General features: G+C 44.9%; 1 protein-coding gene across 1 annotated transcript in view; it reads right to left on the bottom strand.

The window, feature by feature from the left end:
* The window catches only part of ELN (elastin), a 43,961-nt gene that overhangs the window by 582 nt on the left and 23,528 nt on the right, over positions 1-19,851 (bottom strand). The window contains exons 16-30 of the mRNA XM_063291041.1: positions 18,721-18,774; positions 16,897-17,028; positions 16,734-16,781; positions 15,471-15,668; positions 14,502-14,555; positions 12,009-12,098; positions 11,823-11,840; positions 8,810-8,869; positions 6,813-7,070; positions 6,616-6,663; positions 5,450-5,488; positions 4,160-4,231; positions 2,278-2,316; positions 1,557-1,580; positions 1,402-1,449 (exon numbers count right to left, since the gene is read on the bottom strand). Of these exons, the coding sequence (XP_063147111.1) occupies positions 1,402-1,449; positions 1,557-1,580; positions 2,278-2,316; positions 4,160-4,231; positions 5,450-5,488; positions 6,616-6,663; positions 6,813-7,070; positions 8,810-8,869; positions 11,823-11,840; positions 12,009-12,098; positions 14,502-14,555; positions 15,471-15,668; positions 16,734-16,781; positions 16,897-17,028; positions 18,721-18,774 (1,182 nt within the window). The remainder of the gene's footprint in view (positions 1-1,401; positions 1,450-1,556; positions 1,581-2,277; positions 2,317-4,159; positions 4,232-5,449; positions 5,489-6,615; positions 6,664-6,812; positions 7,071-8,809; positions 8,870-11,822; positions 11,841-12,008; positions 12,099-14,501; positions 14,556-15,470; positions 15,669-16,733; positions 16,782-16,896; positions 17,029-18,720; positions 18,775-19,851) is intronic.

Here is a 19,851-nt window from a genome sequence, read left to right as displayed (position 1 = left end):
TCGGTGCAAAATAAGTTGAGTCAGTAAATGCGGACTTCAAAGAGCAAAAACCATTAGGCACAAATTGGAAGTTTGGTGTGGGATTTGGGGGTTGGAACCTGTAATAGATAGCTTTTATGGCACGGGATAGCAGCTGGTGGAGTCGGTCCGGGCTTGGAAGCTAAGCAGGGCCAAACCTCTTTAATATTTCCAAGGCCACCAGGAAGCCTGAGGGTTTATACCTGAGGGAAGTTCATACAACATGGAAGAAGGCAGTGGCTCACTACTTCCCTATTGCTGCTAAGAAAACTACATGGATGTGACCATGAAGGCCTTAAGAACTGAGCTCAACTCAAAGGAGACTTCACTGCAAAAAGAAGTAACAATATCGACCTCCCTCATAATTAAACAATGTAAAGATAAAAAGTGGAAATCTGAGGAGAGAAAGCTTGGTAGCTTGCCATTACTGCGGTGTGCAATCCTTTGGTGGTTTGGGGGCTGCGCTGTGAAAAAGTCTGTGGGGTCAGGCTCTGGCATGATGATGCTACATAGCTACAGACAGGTCACACAGTTGAACAGCACTGAGATTTCCCATTTTTTCCTGTATTTCAGAAATAAGTTTGGAAGTTTTCCATGTCTTTGTTTTAAACAGTTTATTTAATAGTTACACTAAAGCTTGTGTGTGTTTTCGGCCTAAAAATGGCAAGCAGTTGTGCCACCAGTTTTTGGCAATTGTGATTAGAAGGGGTTTTGGGGGCACAAAAAGGGTGGTGGAAGCCGTTTGTGCCCCTGTGGTTGCCTACGTTTGTCATAGACCCTATGTGACCAAGGACATCAAGACCGCTTGACCTAGTTAGATATGCATGAGCTGATTCAGAAGAATCTCTGAAAGAAGCCAAAATATCTCCTTCAGACCAGCTCAGACCCAGTTCTTTGCTTTGCAGCTTCCTCTCTCCTGGCTACTGCACTCATCTCAGGCCCAAAGGATCTCAGTCTGGATCTCGTTGCTCCAAGGAAGCTGATCCCACTCCTCCCACCAGCCACTCCTGGACTTCTATTGAGGAACCCCAACAACTGGCTTCACTGGTTCAGATGAGGATTACTGTTTTGGGAACAGGGTGTAGGGAACAGGGTGTATTCGTCCTGCTGGGATCAGACCAGCCAATCCTCTTCCGTGTCATCCTGTTTCTGACCGGAAGATTCTAGGACTGCCCTGTGGAGGGCATGTTGGGCATTATCACTTTGGGAGGGAAATGGGCAGTGATAAAGTTTGAGAAATAAATAAACAAACAAACTAGTCTTCTCTTTTCAACTCAATCTGATCCTTGGAGACAGACTATCTCTGAGCATGGAGGTTTTGGAAGCAAGACAGAAACAGTAGCTCTCAATCAAGTTATCTTTCCAGGCTGTGGTCCCACTTACTTTTGTAGCCAAGTGCCCCCAGGACTCCATAGTGCTTCGGGGGTTTACCTGTGTAGAGGAGAAAAAGGGGGTCATTCAAGGCTGGTTAACTAGCTAATGTTCTTCTGGACTATCCTTTGCCCCTCCCCTCCCCTCCCCCAAAGTATTGCTCTTACCTCCATAGCCAGGTACACCTCCACCTGTGATCCCAAATTAGAGAGAAAACCTTGTTAACATTGTTGTAACTCCTCTTAGCCAATCCGCCTTCCCCCTTCCTGCTATGCTAAGAATCCCTCAGGGAAAAATGAGCTCCGCTAAAGCATTTCTTTGTCAGTGGCTGGGTTCATACATTGCAATAAACCATCATTTGCTCAACCACGGTTTAAAAGCAAATGGCTGGTTCATACAACATGCAAAGCCAACATCAGAGAAACCACAACACACTTGATTAAAATGAAGCTGAATAGTTTCTGGCTCTGTGAATTGTGGGAATGCAGCCATTTCTGTGGGGTGAACTAACCACGGGTTTGTGGGGGGGAGCATGTGATATGAACACCGCAATTGTTTCATTAACCCAGGTTTAATGTGTTATGAAAACCTGGCCATTATGCTTTGAGTGTTGTGTCAATTAGGTCAGTCTATTTTCTTTATTAACAACTCCTAATGTTTCCCTCTTATTTCAGTGAGAATTGCAAGGATTTTGAAGGGGCATTGCTCTGTTAATAACAAAAATGATTGCTGCTGAGGTAGTATACCCACTGAGTAAAAACCACCCTTTGCCAATTATTGCCCTGAGGACACAGATATGCTACTGAAGGCCTATCAAAGGCTTTCAGCCTGCAGCCCCTTTCTGCATTTGGATCTGCAAGAACCTGAGTCCTTTCACCCCCAACATACCTGGGTAAATGGGAGATAATCCAAATCCGGGGCCATTTGCTGCAATAGAGGGGAACAGGTGGGAGAGAGCATGAAAAGACTTTGAAGGGGCAAGAAAAGAGAAAGCTTGATTCACACAGTTAAATGAAGTATTGGAGGACTGAGGTAGCCATTGATTTTGCACAGATGTGAAGAGGGCCCTTGCTACTAGAGTACCAAAGGCAGCGTTCATACAATGCACTGAAAACCAGCCAGCTGCGTTTCAGTGCTGGTTGTATCCTTCCATGTGGTTAGTGTAATTGTTGTTTAGTGTAATTCCAAAAGCTTGGGTTGAGGTAATTGTGGTTAAGCTAATCTATAGATAAGCACATGCAAACCCAGCCCATGGCCCTCCTGACATCCTGGCAGAGTGTTTCAGCCCATTCAGGAGCCCAGCATCGTGCAAGTGCAGATGTGGGCCTGTCCATGGAGCTGAAATGTCAAAGCTTCAAATCCCACTGTTCCACTGAATCTATACAGCATTCTGGCATTTCATTTTATATAAACCTGGAGTTTTTTTTTTCTCTAGTCAAAAGGAAGAAAGAAAAAGAGAAATGCAGGAGTTTCCTTAAGGAAACAGTACATAAGATAATCCACTGTATTTGAGCACATTAGGAGCACCAGTTTTGCTGACCCTGCATTGGTTTCCAGTCAGTTTCCAGGTCCAATTTAAGGTGCTGACTTATAAAGCCCCTTATCGCTTTGGTCCTGAGTAGCTTCTACTCCCCTCAGAATTGGCCCATCCAATTAGATCTGCCAGGGAGAAACTGCTGTAAATCTCACACTTTCAGGAGATTCTGTGTGTGTGTGTGCGCATGCGTAAAAGAGAGGCAAGGCGGTGCTGCTTCTCTGTGGCTACCCCAATCTTGTGGATCTGCTCTCTCTATTGGTCTTTCGGAAGCTTTTAAAAACTGAATTGTTTCAGAAAGCTTTCCCTTGTTCTGAATGTTGCCATCTTTATTTTTGTTCATGCTATTTGTAGTTTATGTTGTATGGTAATTAGTTTTATCATGTTTGTAGTTTTTTTTATTCCTACCCTGGATGTTTTAGTCTGACTGTGTTCAATGTAAGCCTCTGAGAGTCTCTTTGGATTGTGGTGGCATAGAAGTATGTTAAATAAATAAAGATATAGTCACCTGAGGCTCGAGGCAGAGGTGAGAACTACCTATGAGTGTAATAAGGCTGAAAGCGAGGTGGGAGAAAGGCACATCTCTCATTTGCTTAATAGGATTGTTCTATTTATTGTAGCTGGTTGTAAACTGATTCCATCAGCACCAGCCAGGTCTGATTGATCTTGGAAGCTGGTTAGTCCTGGTTAGTATATAGATGGGAATCACCTGTAAATACCAGGGTTGCTCACCAGATTGGAAAATTAAACAACAACAACAACAACAACAGAAGGCAGTGGCAAAACCTCTGCTACACTGCCTTTACTATGCTGCTGAGAAAACTGCATGAATATAATCATGAAGAAGTGTACTTTTTAAAAACTTTGAATTGGTTGTAGAAGTGTGTTAGGGTTAAGGTATTTTTAACGGAAAAAAAAATTACAGCCCATCCTGGTCACTCAGAGTTCCTTCCTACATCCTGAATTAATATTCTTCTCTTTTGCATTACAAGGATCAAAATTTGAGATTGGTCAAGGGTAAGTCTGAGCTTACGATGACTAAAATTAATAATAGTATTTAAAATCTAGGGTCTTTCCACAAGTCCCTACTTACTTTCAAAGAAAATGGTGGACATAGTTTAACAGGTACATTATCATATTCCATGTTTGAAAAGATTGGACTGAGTTTCAGGATGACACAGATTTGGGCACAATTTGTCCTCCCCCCTGCATCCCACCGGAAGCATCTTTGCCCACCAAGTATCAGACCTCCAGCTCCTGCACCACCTCCAAAACCAGCTCCTCCCAGTCCAGGGACTCCGAAGCCTCCTGTTTTAAAAAAACCTCAATCAGAAAAAACCACAAAGCGAGTTGAAAAAGAATATGAAATATCTGCTTTTTGTGCCGATTAGATACTTCTAAGCACCCTTGAACCCACCAGGAAGAATCTTCAAGGGAATCCATGCTATCTTTCTGTGCAAAAAGGGATAACAAATTGAAGCTGCATTCAGATTTGCAAATGCTCAGTTTAATTCTTGGTGAATTAATCGAGAACCAAACATAATTTGTTAAGTATTTATATGATTTGAAAAAGCCTACTGGAGGATACAGTACTAATAATACAAAAGGGAGAAATTTTACTGACCCTTCAGATAATTTGGATTTAAATTCCCATGTATCCCGCCCAGCAGAGCCAATGGCAAGGACATGTGAACACTGGAGTCCAAAATATCAAAGGGCTCCAGGTTAGACCTTATGGGGTCAACATAACATTATAAGCTAATGGGTGTGAAATGAACATTATCAAAGCTCTATAGAAATCCTGAACATGCTTAACCCAATTGCTGCTAGCTTTGCACACAGAAAATCCTAAAACCCAGTCTGCAGTATGAGCAAGCCTAAGACAGGCCTCTTTTGGCTTTGGCCAGTCCTCATTTAGATAGCAGAGTATTGGGCCAGCTGACTTAAGAGGCACTACGGAAGCCTTGGTGATCTGTCCCAGGTGATCTGAGAAGAGCTACATGTCAGTCGAAGAAAGAAGAGGCAATTTAGTGGTACAAAAGAGAAATGCTGCAAACTACAATGAGAGATGGTGAAGTCAATGCCAGGAAAGTGATCAAAATTCAAGGTGGCCATCTGAGAACAGAAGCAGGACATTTGGCACTGCCCTTACTCTGGGAATCTGCTCCTCCAACTAAGGAGCAGGCTTTGAGGGCAGAGTTTAATATGGCCTGGTGAACAATGTTGGGCCTTGTGGGTCAGATGGCTCAAAGCTCAGCTGGGCTTAGCGAGCAGTCTTTGAGTTTGTGGCAACCGAACCTGCCAGTCACATGCCAGAGCCTGACTGCTAGGAGCTCTCATTTGTCATACCCTGCCGAACACCTTTGTGTTGTATCCTTTTGTCACATTAAGACAGCTCTGCATGTTCAGGAGAGTGGGAAAAGGAACAGGGCCAAGGAGAATCCAGGCCCACCTCCTGTAGCTAAAGACTGAGCCATAATACCTATGTCAGCCCTAGCAATTCCCTACCCCGGACAACCAACTTACCTGCCACGCCAGTTCCACCCAATCCAGTTCCTGGGACACCTGTCAAAGACAGGGAGCAAGTCTCAGTGGTGAATCCATGGCAGGTCTTTTTTCTCCTGCAGGCTGGAGGCTTCCCAGAGGAATTGCAGCTGCATCCTTTTTTTCATCTTTTCACTCAAGGGGATGTTTTGTCCTAGAGCTCACTTTCCCTGACGGTTGTTCTGAGCCCATCCAAGAACTTGCAGAGCAACCGTTAGGAAAGGCAGGGCCTTTGGCCCTGTGGCTCATGGGAGTTGCCTGCAGGCTGGGGAAGACTTTAATATGCCAGAGGAAAGAGCTGTGCAAGAACAGAAGTGGTCCCTGGTATGGCTTCCGTTTGTTTCAACAGGGCCTGAGCCAGAGAGCTTCCTGCTAGAATGTGCCCAGGTGAATACATTGGTGGATAAGATGTGCCATTTTGGACCAGCCCTGTGCAGTTAATGTATGCAGAAATTGCATAAGACGCACGTGATTTTATTCTAATCCAGTCCTGAGTAACAGCAAAGATTCATTTACTTTGCATCATCCCCTCACCCACTGTGCTCCTCAGCCTTCTCAAAAAAGTTAAATGTGCCACTCACTCCCAAAAGGTTGTTTCTCCGATTCTAACTGAGCTGATTTTTTTCTTTTGCACACACTCTTTCCCTCTCTTCCTTTCATAGACACATTGGCCTATACAGGTAGTCCTCACTTAACAACCATTTGTTAGTGACAGTTCAGACTTACAACAGTGCTGAAAAAACTGACATGCGAGCAGTCCTCACACTTATGTCCATTGCGGCATCCCCACAGTCACATGATCACGATTTGGGCGCTTGGCAACTGGTTTGCATTTATGACCGTCACAGCGTCCCATAGTTTCGTGATCGCCATTTTCGACCTTCACAGCCAGCTTCTGGCAAACAAAATCAATGGGGGAACCACGTGATTCGCTTAATGACCATATGGTCTGCTTAACGCCTGTGGCAATTTGCTTAATGAGCCCTGCAAAAAGGTTGTAAAATCACATTGGATTCGCTTAATGACCGCTTTGCTTAGCAACCAAAATTCCGGTCCCAATTATGGTCATTAAGCAAGGACTGCCTGTACCTACTTTGAGGAGCTAACATGCTGAATTACAAGCAGTTTTTTTCATTCTGCAGAGATACCATATTTAGGTGGTTTGACTCCTGCTTGTCCTCCAATTAGGGGAATGCCTGTGAGATAAGAAGAAATAATTCCCATCAGAACCCTTTGCCAGAGATAATTTTTGCCTGTAAAAATGGGAAATTGTGATCAGGGCTGATTCTCTGGGAAATTACTCCTGTCTCAGGAGAATTTGAGGATTACTCAATGAAGCACAGACCTGCACCAGGTACTCTACCTCCAGGCAGGATGCCGCCTCCAGGCAAGACACCGCCCCCAGGCAGGACGCCACCTCCAGGCAAGACACCGCCCCCAGGCAGGACGCCACCTCCAGGCAAGACACCGCCCCCAGGCAGGACGCCACCTCCAGGCAAGACACCGCCCCCAGGCAGGACGCCACCTCCAGGGAAGATGCCGCCCCCGGGCAGGACGCCACCTCCAGGCAGGACGCCGCCCCCAGGCACAACACCTGCTCCACCTACAGTGAATTTGAATTTTTTTAATCGAGGTGTAGAGAATGTTAAATAAGTGGAAAAGGAAAAAAAAGGATCAAATGCTTCCCATTCTGTGCTTTCATTTCCGCTGTTAGGTTTGGATGGATTCACATGGGTGTTCCACTCCTGCTGAATTCTAGTTTAATAAGGAGGATTTAAAAAAAAATCCTAAAGCTGTTGCATACAGGTAGTCCTCACTTAACTAACATTCATTTAGTGATGGTTCGGACTTCTGATGGTGCTGAAAAAACTGACTTATGACCAGTCCTCACACTGATGACTGTTGTAGTGTCCCCACGGTCACGTGATCACGTTTTGGGCACTTGGCAACTGGTTCACATTTATGACTGTCACAGTGTCCTGTGGTCACATGATCATCATTTTTGACCTTCCCAGCCAGCTTCTGGCAAGCTAAATCAATGGGGAGCGGCATGATTCACTTAATGACCATGTGGTTCGCTTAATGCCCGTGGTGATTTGTTTAACGACTGCCGCAAAAAAGGTTGTAGAATTGGGTCAGATTTACTTAATGATTGTGTCACTTAGCAACCAAATTTCCGGTCCCAATTGTGGTTGTTAAGCGAGGACTACCTGTATCTCCTTTCCTCTTGCTTTCAGTTCCTTTTTGCCTTACCCTTCTGGGTAACTGATTCATACGTGAACGCTGTATGGATGTGTAAAGAAGCCGTATGTCAGATTCCCCGATCAAAGGTTTTACAGAAACCCTTATCGGAGCATCTCGCATCATTTCCTTCTCCCATGTTGCCAGATGGGAGGGGGTGTGAAGTTGGAGTGTGGTTTATTATGACTATGGAGCACATCAAGGACATAGATGTGCTTGAGATATGCCAGGAATACCATCTGGATGGGAGGGGGAGTGACATGGTTTCATGGGAAAGGGGACTAATTAAGGGAATGTAGTTTTAAGTTAGGTTTGAGCGGGAAATCTTTATTCGCAGCTTGCCTTCTGTACCATTCATTTCGCTTCATTAAAACAGTTAAAGGAATCCCAGCCTCCTGACTGTGATTGTGTGAATCCTCGAACGATCAGGTGCTGACACTGTATTTCTCATGCAAGCATATTTCTGAAAGTTCTCTTTGTGTTGCCTCATCTGCAGAAGCTCATTCTGACCCAGGCATATGCATACAGGCTATCACTTGACACTGCCATCATCAGTGGGCGTGGTGCTTGTGCAAGCCAGATTTCCACCCCCACTGATGAAATGGTGTCCAGTGAGAGCATGAAAACTCTCCGAGTGGTATGACAGAGCTACCCCCACCCCCAAGATAGGCAAGGGCAAGACATATGAAGGAATGGCTCCAGATAAAAACTAAATTTAATCTATATTCAATTTCAATAAGACAAAATAAAGTAAGTTAATTACAACCACAATTAATAACATTCCCTGCCAGTCACTTCCAAAAGTGATTATTTGGTGGCAAATTTTAGGTGGCCCAGGGAACCCCATTCAAAGCTTCCAGAAGCCACATGCAGCCATATTGTCTTAAGGTGTGCCCCATTCCTGTACAGGACATTGGAATGAATTCCTAATTTCTGCCCCTGCCCAACTCAGAAATGGCACTGTGGAATAGGGGATCTTGGCAATTTGGCATTTATCCTGCAAAGTTGCAGAGCCTTTTGTTAAATGGGCTACAAAGAGAGAAAAATTTATTTCCCAAGAAAAAGCTAGCTTAAGCAAGGATGGATGCAGATCAGACTCACCATATTTAGCTGCTTTGGCGGCTGCTTTTGCTGCTGCTGCTGCTCCAGCAGCCCCAGGTACTAGGAGAAGGAAGGGCAGAAGAATCAAGCAGTCAGAATGGGAGCAAAGTTCAGATCTCTAATTAAAGAGATAAAAGCAGGCTCCCTTTGCAGCCCAGCTACCCCCAAAAAGGAACTGCAGGGCCGAGGAGATGGGTGGGTGGGTTATTCCTCTGCCACATTGTTTCCCCTTAATTAATAGATTTTTCTGGCTCTGTTTCCCTTGCCATCCAGCAACATCCACTAGCAGAAAAAAAAATCCCTACCACCAATTGCTCTCCTTAGAATTTGGCAGGGTGAACTTCAGTAAATGGAGCAGGTGCTGGGGGGTAGAGGCTTAGCCACCTTTCAAGTTGCCAAAGTGACAGGTTGCCAGTGCAGAGGTGCCCTATACCAGTAACCTGTCACTCTGGCTATTTCTGGTCTACAGGTTTTCTGGAAGACTGCTAGATCTGTGTGCAAAAGTAGCCCACCTAAAAGGTGGTGGGAAACCCTCGGATGCAGGGTGGAGTGCAAGAGAGCTTACACAATGCATTGAGAGAGCCCACTCCTGCTTCATCCTGACCCATCCTCCATTTCACTGACCTGTCAGCTGGGCTGTTTTTGGCAGAGGTTTACCAGTTTTCAGAAGAGGTGTAGATTGAAAGGTTTATGTGTGTTCCTGTCATTTGGGTACAAAAGAAAAACAAAACAAAGCAAAGCAAAGCAAAAACCCATGGCTGCCTTGTTAATTTCTCTCCAGCTCCCAAATGTCCCAACTTAATAAGTGGTATAAGGCTGTGGCAACGCTGGCAGTGGATAGACTGACCATATTTCCTTGAGACAAAAACGGGACATTGGGATGGCAAAACGGGGCAGGGCTGGGCGACGGGCTGGATCGGCAGGCAGGAACTTCTCTGGTTTTCTGGGGCTGGGAATCTTTGGATTCCTTCATTTGCAAGAGGCAAGGCTGGGCTGGAGAGTTTAGTGAATGGTTGTCCCCGACAAGCTGTTCCCCCTCTGGCTGTGCTTTTACGTTCTTTTCTGCCTAGGAGCCAATCAGCTGGCCCTTTGATCACCGCCTATCAGCTGATCCTGTTTTTTCTTTTTAGGTTTCCCGCCAGGTTGAGCTCTGCGGCTTTTCCCCCTCCATTTCTGCTGAGCTCCCCCTCCTTCCACTCAAAGTCAGGCTGCATTCAGACAGGTTCACGGGAACTTTCAAATTTTTAAGTAAGGTTTTTAAGAAAACAGGACAAAATGGACATTTATATTAAAAAGACGGGACGGTCTGGAAATGTTAAAAAAATGGGACTGTCCCGTTCAAAGCGGAATGTATGGTCAGCCTAGCAGTGGAAGAAGATGAACCTGGTTTTAAAATTGGAGGAAGAAACATCAATTGCCCTGTGCTGTGCTGATGACGCCACTCTGATAGCCACAAAATGCAAAGGATTTGCAAGCTCCAGTAATCAATGTCAAGCAGCACAGTGAAAAAATGGGACTAAGATTAAATACAAAGACCAAACTAATGACAACAGGTAGAACAACTAGCCTTAGAACTGACAGTGAAGATATTGAAGTAGTGGATAGCTTCTGCCTTTTTAGGAACAACCATCAATCAGTCAAGAAATACACTGCAGACTAGCACTTGGTATAGCAGCCACGAAGACCTTGGAAAAGATATTCAGATGCCATGGTGTATCTATACTACAAATATCAGGATTGTGCAAGGAATGGTCTTCCCTGTGATGCTCTGTGGAAACGGAAGCTGGGCTTTGAAGAAGCAGGATTGAAATAGCATTGACATTTTTGAACTCTGGTGTTGGAGAAGACTCCTGAGATTACCATGGACAGCCAAGAACATAAACCAATGGATCATCAAAGAAATCAACGCAGAGTTCTCACTTGAGGCACAAAGGGCCAGGTTCAAATTATCCTACTTTGGTCACATTTATGCAAAGACTGAGCTCTCTGGAGAAGGCTCTGATTCCAGGAAAGCTGGAAGGAAAGAGAAGAACAGGACGACCAGCAGCCAGGTGGGTGGACTAATTTGCAGTGGTGATAGGTGAACCATTGGAAGATCTGAAGCACCAGGTTAGGGGCAGATTATCATGGGGAAAATCTATCTGTGTGGTTCCTAAGAATCAACACTAACTTGATGGTACTTAATCAATCAAAGCTGGCAGGGAATAGCTGCAGAAGGCAGCGTCTGGAAGCATTCCATGGAACGTCCACAATGGCTTTAGGGGAGGCAAAATGATATTATCTTCCTCCCAAGCAGTAAAAACAATAGGAAGCATGGAAAAACACCAGTCAGCAGAAGCAGCAGAGACCTTTAATGCACTTATTTGGGACAGAACCAACACTACGGCTCTTTCCCACTTTGAACTGACTGGCAGCCATGGTTTTTGTTTTGTTTTGTTTTGTTTTGGGCAGACAGGTCTACCGCTCTTTTGAAACGCCACTGAATATGTGTTATTATTAATGCTGGAAAAGGTTGAAAACAGTATACCAGCCATATTTCATTGCCAGATTTTTCACTGATGGACCCCTGATATGTTTCCTATAAACAATCCCACCCCTCCCTGGATTTCCTGCAGTGGTATTTGAAAATCAAAAGGTAATATGGGATAACATTACTCTGGCTTGCAATATGGCTTGCCAAATGCCAGAGCAGTGTTTCTGAATAGGAAAACTTAAACGATCTTGGAGGGGGCGTCTCAGCTGTTAAAAAGTTTACTTGGTCCTACTAGCTCTGAGGAGGGTAAGTAAAAAAAGTTTGCTATTGCAAAAAGTACTTATGCTACTGGGGAACTTGGTGCTTCATTCCTCGCTATTTTTAGTTGAAGTTGTAAGGGCATTTCACTGATTTGGCTTAGTTGCCTTGTATTATGAGCTGATCAGGAATTCTGCTGGGGTCCGAAAGAAATAGAAATCTTTCTGGGAATAATAAAATAAATGCAGCTAGTAATAAGTGTTGACATCTAGAACTACTTACCTCCAACTCCTGGGATTCCTCCAATGCCAGGTACAAGTCCGCCACCAGCACCAGGGACCAGGCCACCTCCAACACCAGGGACCAGGCCACCTCCAACACCAGGGACCAGGCCACCTCCAACACCAGGGATCAGGCCACCTCCAACACCAGGGACCAGGCCACCTCCAACACCAGGGACCAGGCCACCTCCAACACCAGGGACCAGGCCACCTCCAGCACCAGGGACCAGGCCACCAACTCCTCCACCAGGCACAAGACCTCTTGCTCCACCAGCTCCTGCTGGGGCAAAACAAACATAGTTACGAAAGAGACAATTTTCTGCTCCATTGTGTAGAACAGTGTTTCTCAACCTTGGCAACTTTAAGAGGTGTGAACTTCAACTCCCAGAATTCCCCAGCCAGCCATGCTAGCTGGAATTCTGGGAGTTGAAGTCCACACCTTTTAAAGTTGCCAAGGTTGAGAACCACTGTTGTAGAAGTTGAAGTTCTCCAAGGAAAACATTCAGTTCCAAATATGAAGCTTCTGTGCTTTGTATTTTCTCCTACGCCATTACCTTTTTTCCGTGCACTTGCAGGTGGCGACCGTGTTCTTATTATAATTGTTTTGTCTTTGCACAGCGAGGCTGCTGAATGATGCAGCAATTTTTCTGCAATTGTTTGTCTCTCTAGAACAGCACTGCTAAATGATGCAGTGTTATGATCATAGGGAATTGCATGTCTGCATGTCTGTGTACCGGAGCGGGTGTTTGCCCTCCTGCTATCGTAGCATCTTATGCAATTTCCCCAGCTTCCATGGGAAGCCAAATCAAAGGTTGGGCATGTCAACGACATCCCACACAATGCTTTTGATCCTTACATGTAAATCTATTACCTCCCACTTGAATCAATTGTTCTTGTGTTGCTGGAAATTCTGCAGGGTAGGCACAAGGCTTTTCAGTTATAGCAGAAGAGAGCTGGTGTAGTGATGAAGGTTTGGGGCTAGCACTGGGGAGATCCGGGTTCAGGTCCACCAACAGCCATGGGTGATATTGCACCAGTGATTCAGACTAACTTGCTCGGGGTTGTTGTTGCAGGAATAAAATGAAGGGAGATCCCCATGCAAGCTTCCTTGAGCACTTGGAAGAAAGGGGGATACAAATCTTATTGGCCCTATTAGTGATAATACAAACCACCACCTGAGGAATACCTGTCTGCTGGTTTCATTATCCTGCTTTTGCCCTATGGTGAATACCTTTGAGAAAGGTCTGGTAACTGCACTTCTATGGCTTTATTCGCACAACACACTTATCCCATTTTCTAAGTCTGCAGTTCTGCACAATATGCTGAGCCACAAACGGTAGATTATCAAATGATGATTAAAGAGAACCAAAGCTATGCGGGGTGAGCAACAAAAAATCAGAAGGAATAGGGTAGCATCTTTTCTGACTGGCACATTTTATTAACAGGTACAAGCTTTGGTGAGCTGCATCAGAGGCTCTGTGCCTCTGAGGAAGTGAGCTGCCGTTCACAAAAGCTTATGCCTGTTAATAAAAAGTGTTATTCAGAAACGATGCTACTCGATTCCTCCTGACTTTTTTTGTCACACAGACTAACACTCATACAATGTCTATAACAGGAGATGAGAGAGGGATCCGTGACAGAGCCCTCTTCAAATGCTACGTTCTCTCCAAAGCGTGAGACGCACCAATCTCCTTAAAACCCAGGGCTGCCTGGCCACTTTCCCCAAGTTCTCCTAACTCAGTACCATTGAACAGATTCTCCCCTTAAGTGAGAAGTGGACCAAAGCCTAGAAACATGGACTCTTCCATTTATCCCTGTGTATAGTGCTCTATTTGCTGTTTACTTAGACTGTGCAGCATTTGGATTCAAAAGTAAAAAAAGGTGCTTTGGAGTATGTGGGGGCACCCATGAAGCACCTGTCTGCAACTCTGTAAAGTTTGGGTGGCTGCTTTTTGTAGCTGCAGCAGAACTCTAAGGAAAGACACATTTGGTTAAGGCAGTGTTTCTCAACCTTGGCAACTCTAAGATACGTGGACTTCAACTCCCAGAATTCCCCAGCCAGCCATGCTGGCTGAGGAATTCTGGGAGTTGAAGTCCACGTATCTTAAAGTTGCCAAGGTTGAGGAACATTGGATTGGATGCCCTTTGGAACATCCTTCCCACAGAGATAAGACAGATGCCTTCTCTTCTGGCCTTCCGAAAACAACTGAAAACCTGGTTCTGCCACCTCGCTTGGGGCGGGAAGGGAAGTAATCACCCCTGGAGATGGTTAGTCCCCTAAAACGACCTTTTAGATACACATGAGTGATATTCCAACTAGCATCATCATCTGGATTTTATACTATATTTATCTTCAATATTATATTTGTATAATACATTTATTTATGGTATTTTAATGTTTTTATCCTTGCTGTAAACCGCCCAGAGTCCCCCCTTGGAGGGAGATGGGCAGTAGCAAAGTTTAATAAACAAACAAACAAACAAACAAATAAAGGAGTTGCAGACAAGTGCTACCATCAAGCCTCTATACTTTCAAATGTATCTTTTTGCCTTCAAATCTGAAATGCTGCATAGCTCTAGTGTTTGCCAGTAGAAACTGCTAGTTCAGGTTGGCTAGATTTACAAGCCTGCTCTAAAATACCAGCATTTTGCTGCCTGTGCTGGATTGAAGTGACCTTACCGTATTTTGCTGCCTTGGCAGCTGCTTTTAGGGCGGCTGCAGAACTTCCTGGAGCTGCAAATAGGAGGAAAATAAAGATGAGGTCTTTGGATCACCAACACCTACTCTGCGTAGTTCCCCAGCTCATGACAGGGTTGGGATCACCCCAAGAACCACCACAATGGCAGCCTAACTTCAGCTGAATAACCATGAAACCACGATTGCAAACTGAGTGTGAGTCAGCTGTGTGGGGTGGCTGCAAAAAAGGCAAACCCAAGTTTTAGGCTCATCAGTGAAGGCACAGTGTCCAATCCATGGGAATGTGTCCAATCCATGGGAATAATACCCATCTGAAGTATTGTGCCCCTTCTAGGCACCTTCTAGGCTTCCCTTCCCTGGATATGTTCAGTCAGAGACTGGACAGCCACCTTTTCAGGAATGCTTTAACTTGGATTCTTGCACTGAGCAAGGAGTTTATTTATTTAATTCATTTATTAAACAAATAAGTGAATACAGCTGCTCATCTGCCAGAAGGAATTCTGGGTGGCAAACAAGTCACAATGCAATTCCAACACCCTCCACCCACCCACCCCCCTCATTTAAGCAAAAAGCAGTGTTGAAACCCATGATAGAACTTGCATCCATAAATCAACCACGTCATGCCAGCTCCATCAGCATCTTAGCCCCAGTGCCTGGGGGAAAAGGCAGGTCTTCACTGCTTTCCTGAAGGCCAATAAGGTCGTGACCATCTGTATCTCCCCAGGTTGTTCCATAAAACAGGCACCATGATGGAGAAGGCATGCTTCCAAGGCCCCACCAGCTGACACTGTTTCACCAAGGAGTCCAGAATTGGACTGGATGACCTATGTCTATGGGACTTTTCCCACTGTTGAGTTAAACTGCTAACCACCCATTGTAGAGTTGGCGCAAAACAACATTGGCAGTAATTCTGTGCTTTTATATTAACTTCCAACATACATAAAAACTTACCTATTGGGCCAACTCCCACTCCGCCAGGTCCCACTCCACCAGGTATTACTCCGCCAGGTCCCACTCCAACTCCTCCAGGTATTACTCCGCCAGGTCCCACTCCAACTCCACCAGGTATTACTCCGCCAGGTCCCACTCCAACTCCTCCAGGTATTACTCCGCCAGGCCCAACACCACCGGGCCCAACTCTGCCAGTTCCTGAAAAAAATATTGAAACAAACAGATTAAGGAGCAATTTATGTTTTTATCTGGTTTAGTAATGTTTGTTAGAATAGGATGAGATATTAATTCAACCCCATCCCATTTATTTTCAAATTATCTCTGTCTCTACCTCTAAAGCGAGAGAGAGAATGGAATGCTCAAGAATACAAAAAATGATATCACCGAAGCCTCCACCCCACCTCCGATTCCTTGTGCTATGGGAGCTGACTGCAATTCAGAGGTCCAGCAGAATCTCCTATTGTCTCCACAAAGATGCTGAGATGTTGAGTTTGGTTCTGCTTGACTGACGGATTTGATTCAGTACAAATGAGAAACAATCAGAATGCAAGATCCCCAAGGCGAAGTCTACAACAGTGTTTTTCAAACTCAGCACCTGCAAGATGTGTGGACTTCAACTCCCAGCATACTGGCTGGGGAATTCTGGGAGTTGAAGTCCACACATCTTAAAGTTGCCGAGTCTGAAAAACACTGCTCTACAAGGATGATGAATGTTGTCTTACAGAAAAGAAAGTGATAAGGGGAATAATAAACTGAGGGGGAGACGTCGGCGATAAATCTTTTTGATTCTGCTTGAAGGATTGTTTTAGTGGGTAGGAGCTGAATGCATTTCTGAGGCAATGCCCTGGATCTCATGGAAGGGTGGAGACGGAGTGGGCAAACTTGGCTCGGTAGAAGCATTATCCAACGATACATTAACATGTATATTCATACTTTATATTAGGCCCAGTGAAGGTTTTTAACGTGGATTTTCAAATTAAGTTAACAGGCATTTTTCCTACAGAGGGGCTTGCTTTTCTAAAATAACTTATACTATCTATGGATCCTTTATAACAATACATATTTTGTTAGGCTCAAGGTATGTAATACTTTTAAGATGCCTCAGTCAGCAGTTTATCGTGCATGCCATTCCATATTTTATTTTATTTAATGCTCTGCCGATGTTTGGCTTTCTGAAATAAATCTTCATTTTGCTTCAGTGCTTTGCATCCTGCTATGCACAGACTCTGATGCAATGAGGAAAGAAGTAGGCTGCATATTTACCATACAGTGCTGCTTTCGCTGCTGCCGCTGCCGCTGCCGCTCCAGCTCCTAATGGGCATAAAGAACACAGTCAAGTTACAGGCAGAATCCATACAGGCATGGAGCTCTTCTTCTTATCTAAATGCACCTGGGACTGCTGGCACACCAGGAACGCCACCAATACCTGGGCCGACGCCAATGCCACCAGGGCCAATGCCAATGCCACCAGGGCCGATGCCAATGCCACCAGGGCCAACGCCAACGCCACCAGGGCCAATGCCAACGCCACCAGGGCCAACACCGCCTGGAACCAGCCCTGGGAAAGAAATTATGAAATTGAAGTGGAAACTCAGTGGAAACTCAATTCAATTGAGTTGGAAACTCAGTGGAAACTCAAAAGAGATCCACCAAAACACTTGCTGCCTACCAGCCATGCTTATTCAGAAAATCCATGCAGTGCGATCACTCAGTGCTGCTAATCATCAGGGCAGACTCAGGAGGGAACTGCCTGATGCTACTATCAAATGGCCGCATTACAGCAAAAATATCCTGTATCTAACTGTGTCTCCCAAAGCGCTAATCTCTCCATGCTCATTCTGTATTCATGCCCACGTGTCTACCTTCCGCTCACTGACATACAAGTACTCTATCCATGTATACGTTTCACTCGTGCAGGCAAAGACACAAAGGTCTGAGATCAGTTTCACAGGCGGTGTTTGCCGTCCCATCACTCTGGTCACTCAGATTGGTGGGATGCCCAGGCACAGCCTTTTTATGGATGGCCTCCTCCGTGAGGAATTCTCTCCCATGACATTTCTGGTCAGCCTCTTCTTTGGTGCTTTTTCGCTGATCCAAAAGACTTGCTCCTTTCCTCTTAAGTTTTTATTGATCTCATTGCTGGCCTTCCATGTACGTGTCAGTTTGATGTACGAGCCAGTTTGGTGTAGTGGTGAAGGCACCAGGCCAGAAACCGGGAGACGGAGAGTCCTAGTCCCACCTTAGGCACAAAGTTAACTGGGTGACCTTGGGCCAGTCACTCTCCCTCAGCCCTAGGCGAGGTAGATTGTGGAAGTTAGAGCTTTCCAGGTAAAAATCCATGTAACTTCCCCAAACTGCAGAAGCACCACTGCATGCAGTAACTGCTTCCTGTAGAAGCAAAAATAGGATATAACTGGACATTCAGTCAATCCACATTCTGCCTGGAAAGCCTGAGTTTTGCAACTTGCCCATGTTAAGAAAGTCAATTGAATTTTCTAAATTTCATTTTGCATAATTTACAGTTAGAGGGGAAAAAATCTCAGAGTGTATTTTCTTCTAGTTTTGTTTCAGCATTTTCAACTATGGAAAATGTTAAGAAGTATGTAATCGATGGAAACCTTCCCTGACTCCAAATGTACTCTAGGGGCACTGGGTGTGCTGCTTTAGATCTTACTACTGTCAGAAAGCAGAAACTCAAAATCCCCTCCTATCTTTCCCCACCAACATGTCACAAGTTTCCCTGCCCTCCACTGCATTGCATAGACCAGTGTTTCTCAACCTCAGCATCTTTAAGATGTGTGGACTTCAACTCCCAGAATTCCCCAGCCAGCCATGCTGGCTGGGAATTCTGGGAGTTGAAGTCCACACATCTTAAAGTGGCTGAGGATGAGAAACACTGACATATACTGCTGGGTGTCAGAGGGGTTGGGAGACCTGTCTGTATGACAACATCCCAACACGTTGTTTTCTGCAGTAGTTGTAACTTTTCATGCTGGATTTACCAACTGTCCTTCTAGCTTCTGAGATGTCACTAAGCCTCCACATTTACTAAGTCCAACTTTGCCCATCCCAGGAACTAAAGGCTTGAAAGTTTAAAAGAAAAGAGAGAGAAAGGGACTTTCCAGGGAACTGAACGGGGTGCCTGATCCCACAATGTGCACTGGAATGATATCTACCTACCTTCAGTTTGCTGCAGACACCCCCTCCACCTCCCCCAAACCCCCAGCTTTCAAATAATTTGGACACATACCGTATTTTGCTGCTTTAGCAGCAGCTGCTGCTGCTGCTACTGCTGGGCTCACTCCTGGCAGATTCAAGCAACAGAAGAAACAGGAGGTATAGCTTAATAATAGAAATGTAATAAATTTCAAATACAGTCTTCCACCTTGCTGTGATAATAATACAAAACTGGAAAATCTTACACTAATTTTAGTAAGTCTTGGAAATACACCATTGGGGCCAAAGGGGAGGAGATAAAACAATTTATCCTGAAATATTTGCTGGCATCATACATAAGCAGGACTTCAGGTGCTGGGCAGTTAGATCAGCCTGGCTTTGTTACAACAGGAAGCTATCCAGGTGTGTAAGGGAGATGACACTTTCCCAGCCACCACTTCTGCCTTGTAAAATAGGGGTGATCAACTTGTAGCCTTTACTTCATGTTCAGAAGCCCTCTTTAAGCAAGACACCCAGGTAGGGGGTGAAGAGAAGGGGGTTGCAAAAAGAAGAAGGTGAGTTCCCTTGTTCATTTTGGCTATGACCACCCACAACCATCAGATAGTCCCCAAGAGACTATATACCACCCCCAGGACAGTAGCTCTAGAGGAAAAAAAATCCCATATAAGCTATAAGCAAAATACAGTGACGTAATGAAGCAAGCTTTTTGCTGGCATCCTATTATTCACTTTATAGGCCATGGAATATAAACATTCTCAAAGCCACCTCAATTGCTGTACTATTTACTTTATTCACATGCTATTTTATTCTTTTCTAGAGAATCATTGCTTCATGCATTCATTCTTTATACTGTTGTAATAAACACACGTAATCATTCCAAAACATGACTTGTCGTTTCCTCCTTTCCCCACATGGCTGATTCATTTGCTATTACCTCACCCGGTGACTTAGCTAAAGGTAACTTTCATGTACTTGTGTGGTATCTTGCTCTTCCCTTTTGCAAGGCATGGGCATGTGGGAAGGGACTTTTGTTAGTCCAGCACCTGTGGCACTGTGAAGCAGGCACCGAAGAAACCACGGTCTTTGCGCTCTCCTACTAAACGGCCGGAGAGAGAACCCAGATCGGCTCACAGGGTTTTCTGCTCCTTCTCAGCTTTTTAAGATCAGCGGATAGAGATCAGCCCCAAAGTGCTTTTGAGGAGAT

Source organism: Candoia aspera, chromosome 1 (assembly GCF_035149785.1).
Source record: "Candoia aspera isolate rCanAsp1 chromosome 1, rCanAsp1.hap2, whole genome shotgun sequence".
NCBI lineage: Eukaryota > Metazoa > Chordata > Lepidosauria > Squamata > Boidae > Candoia > Candoia aspera.
The sequence above is the reverse complement of the archived record's forward strand: the minus strand, read 5'-3'. Positions and strand labels throughout refer to the sequence as shown.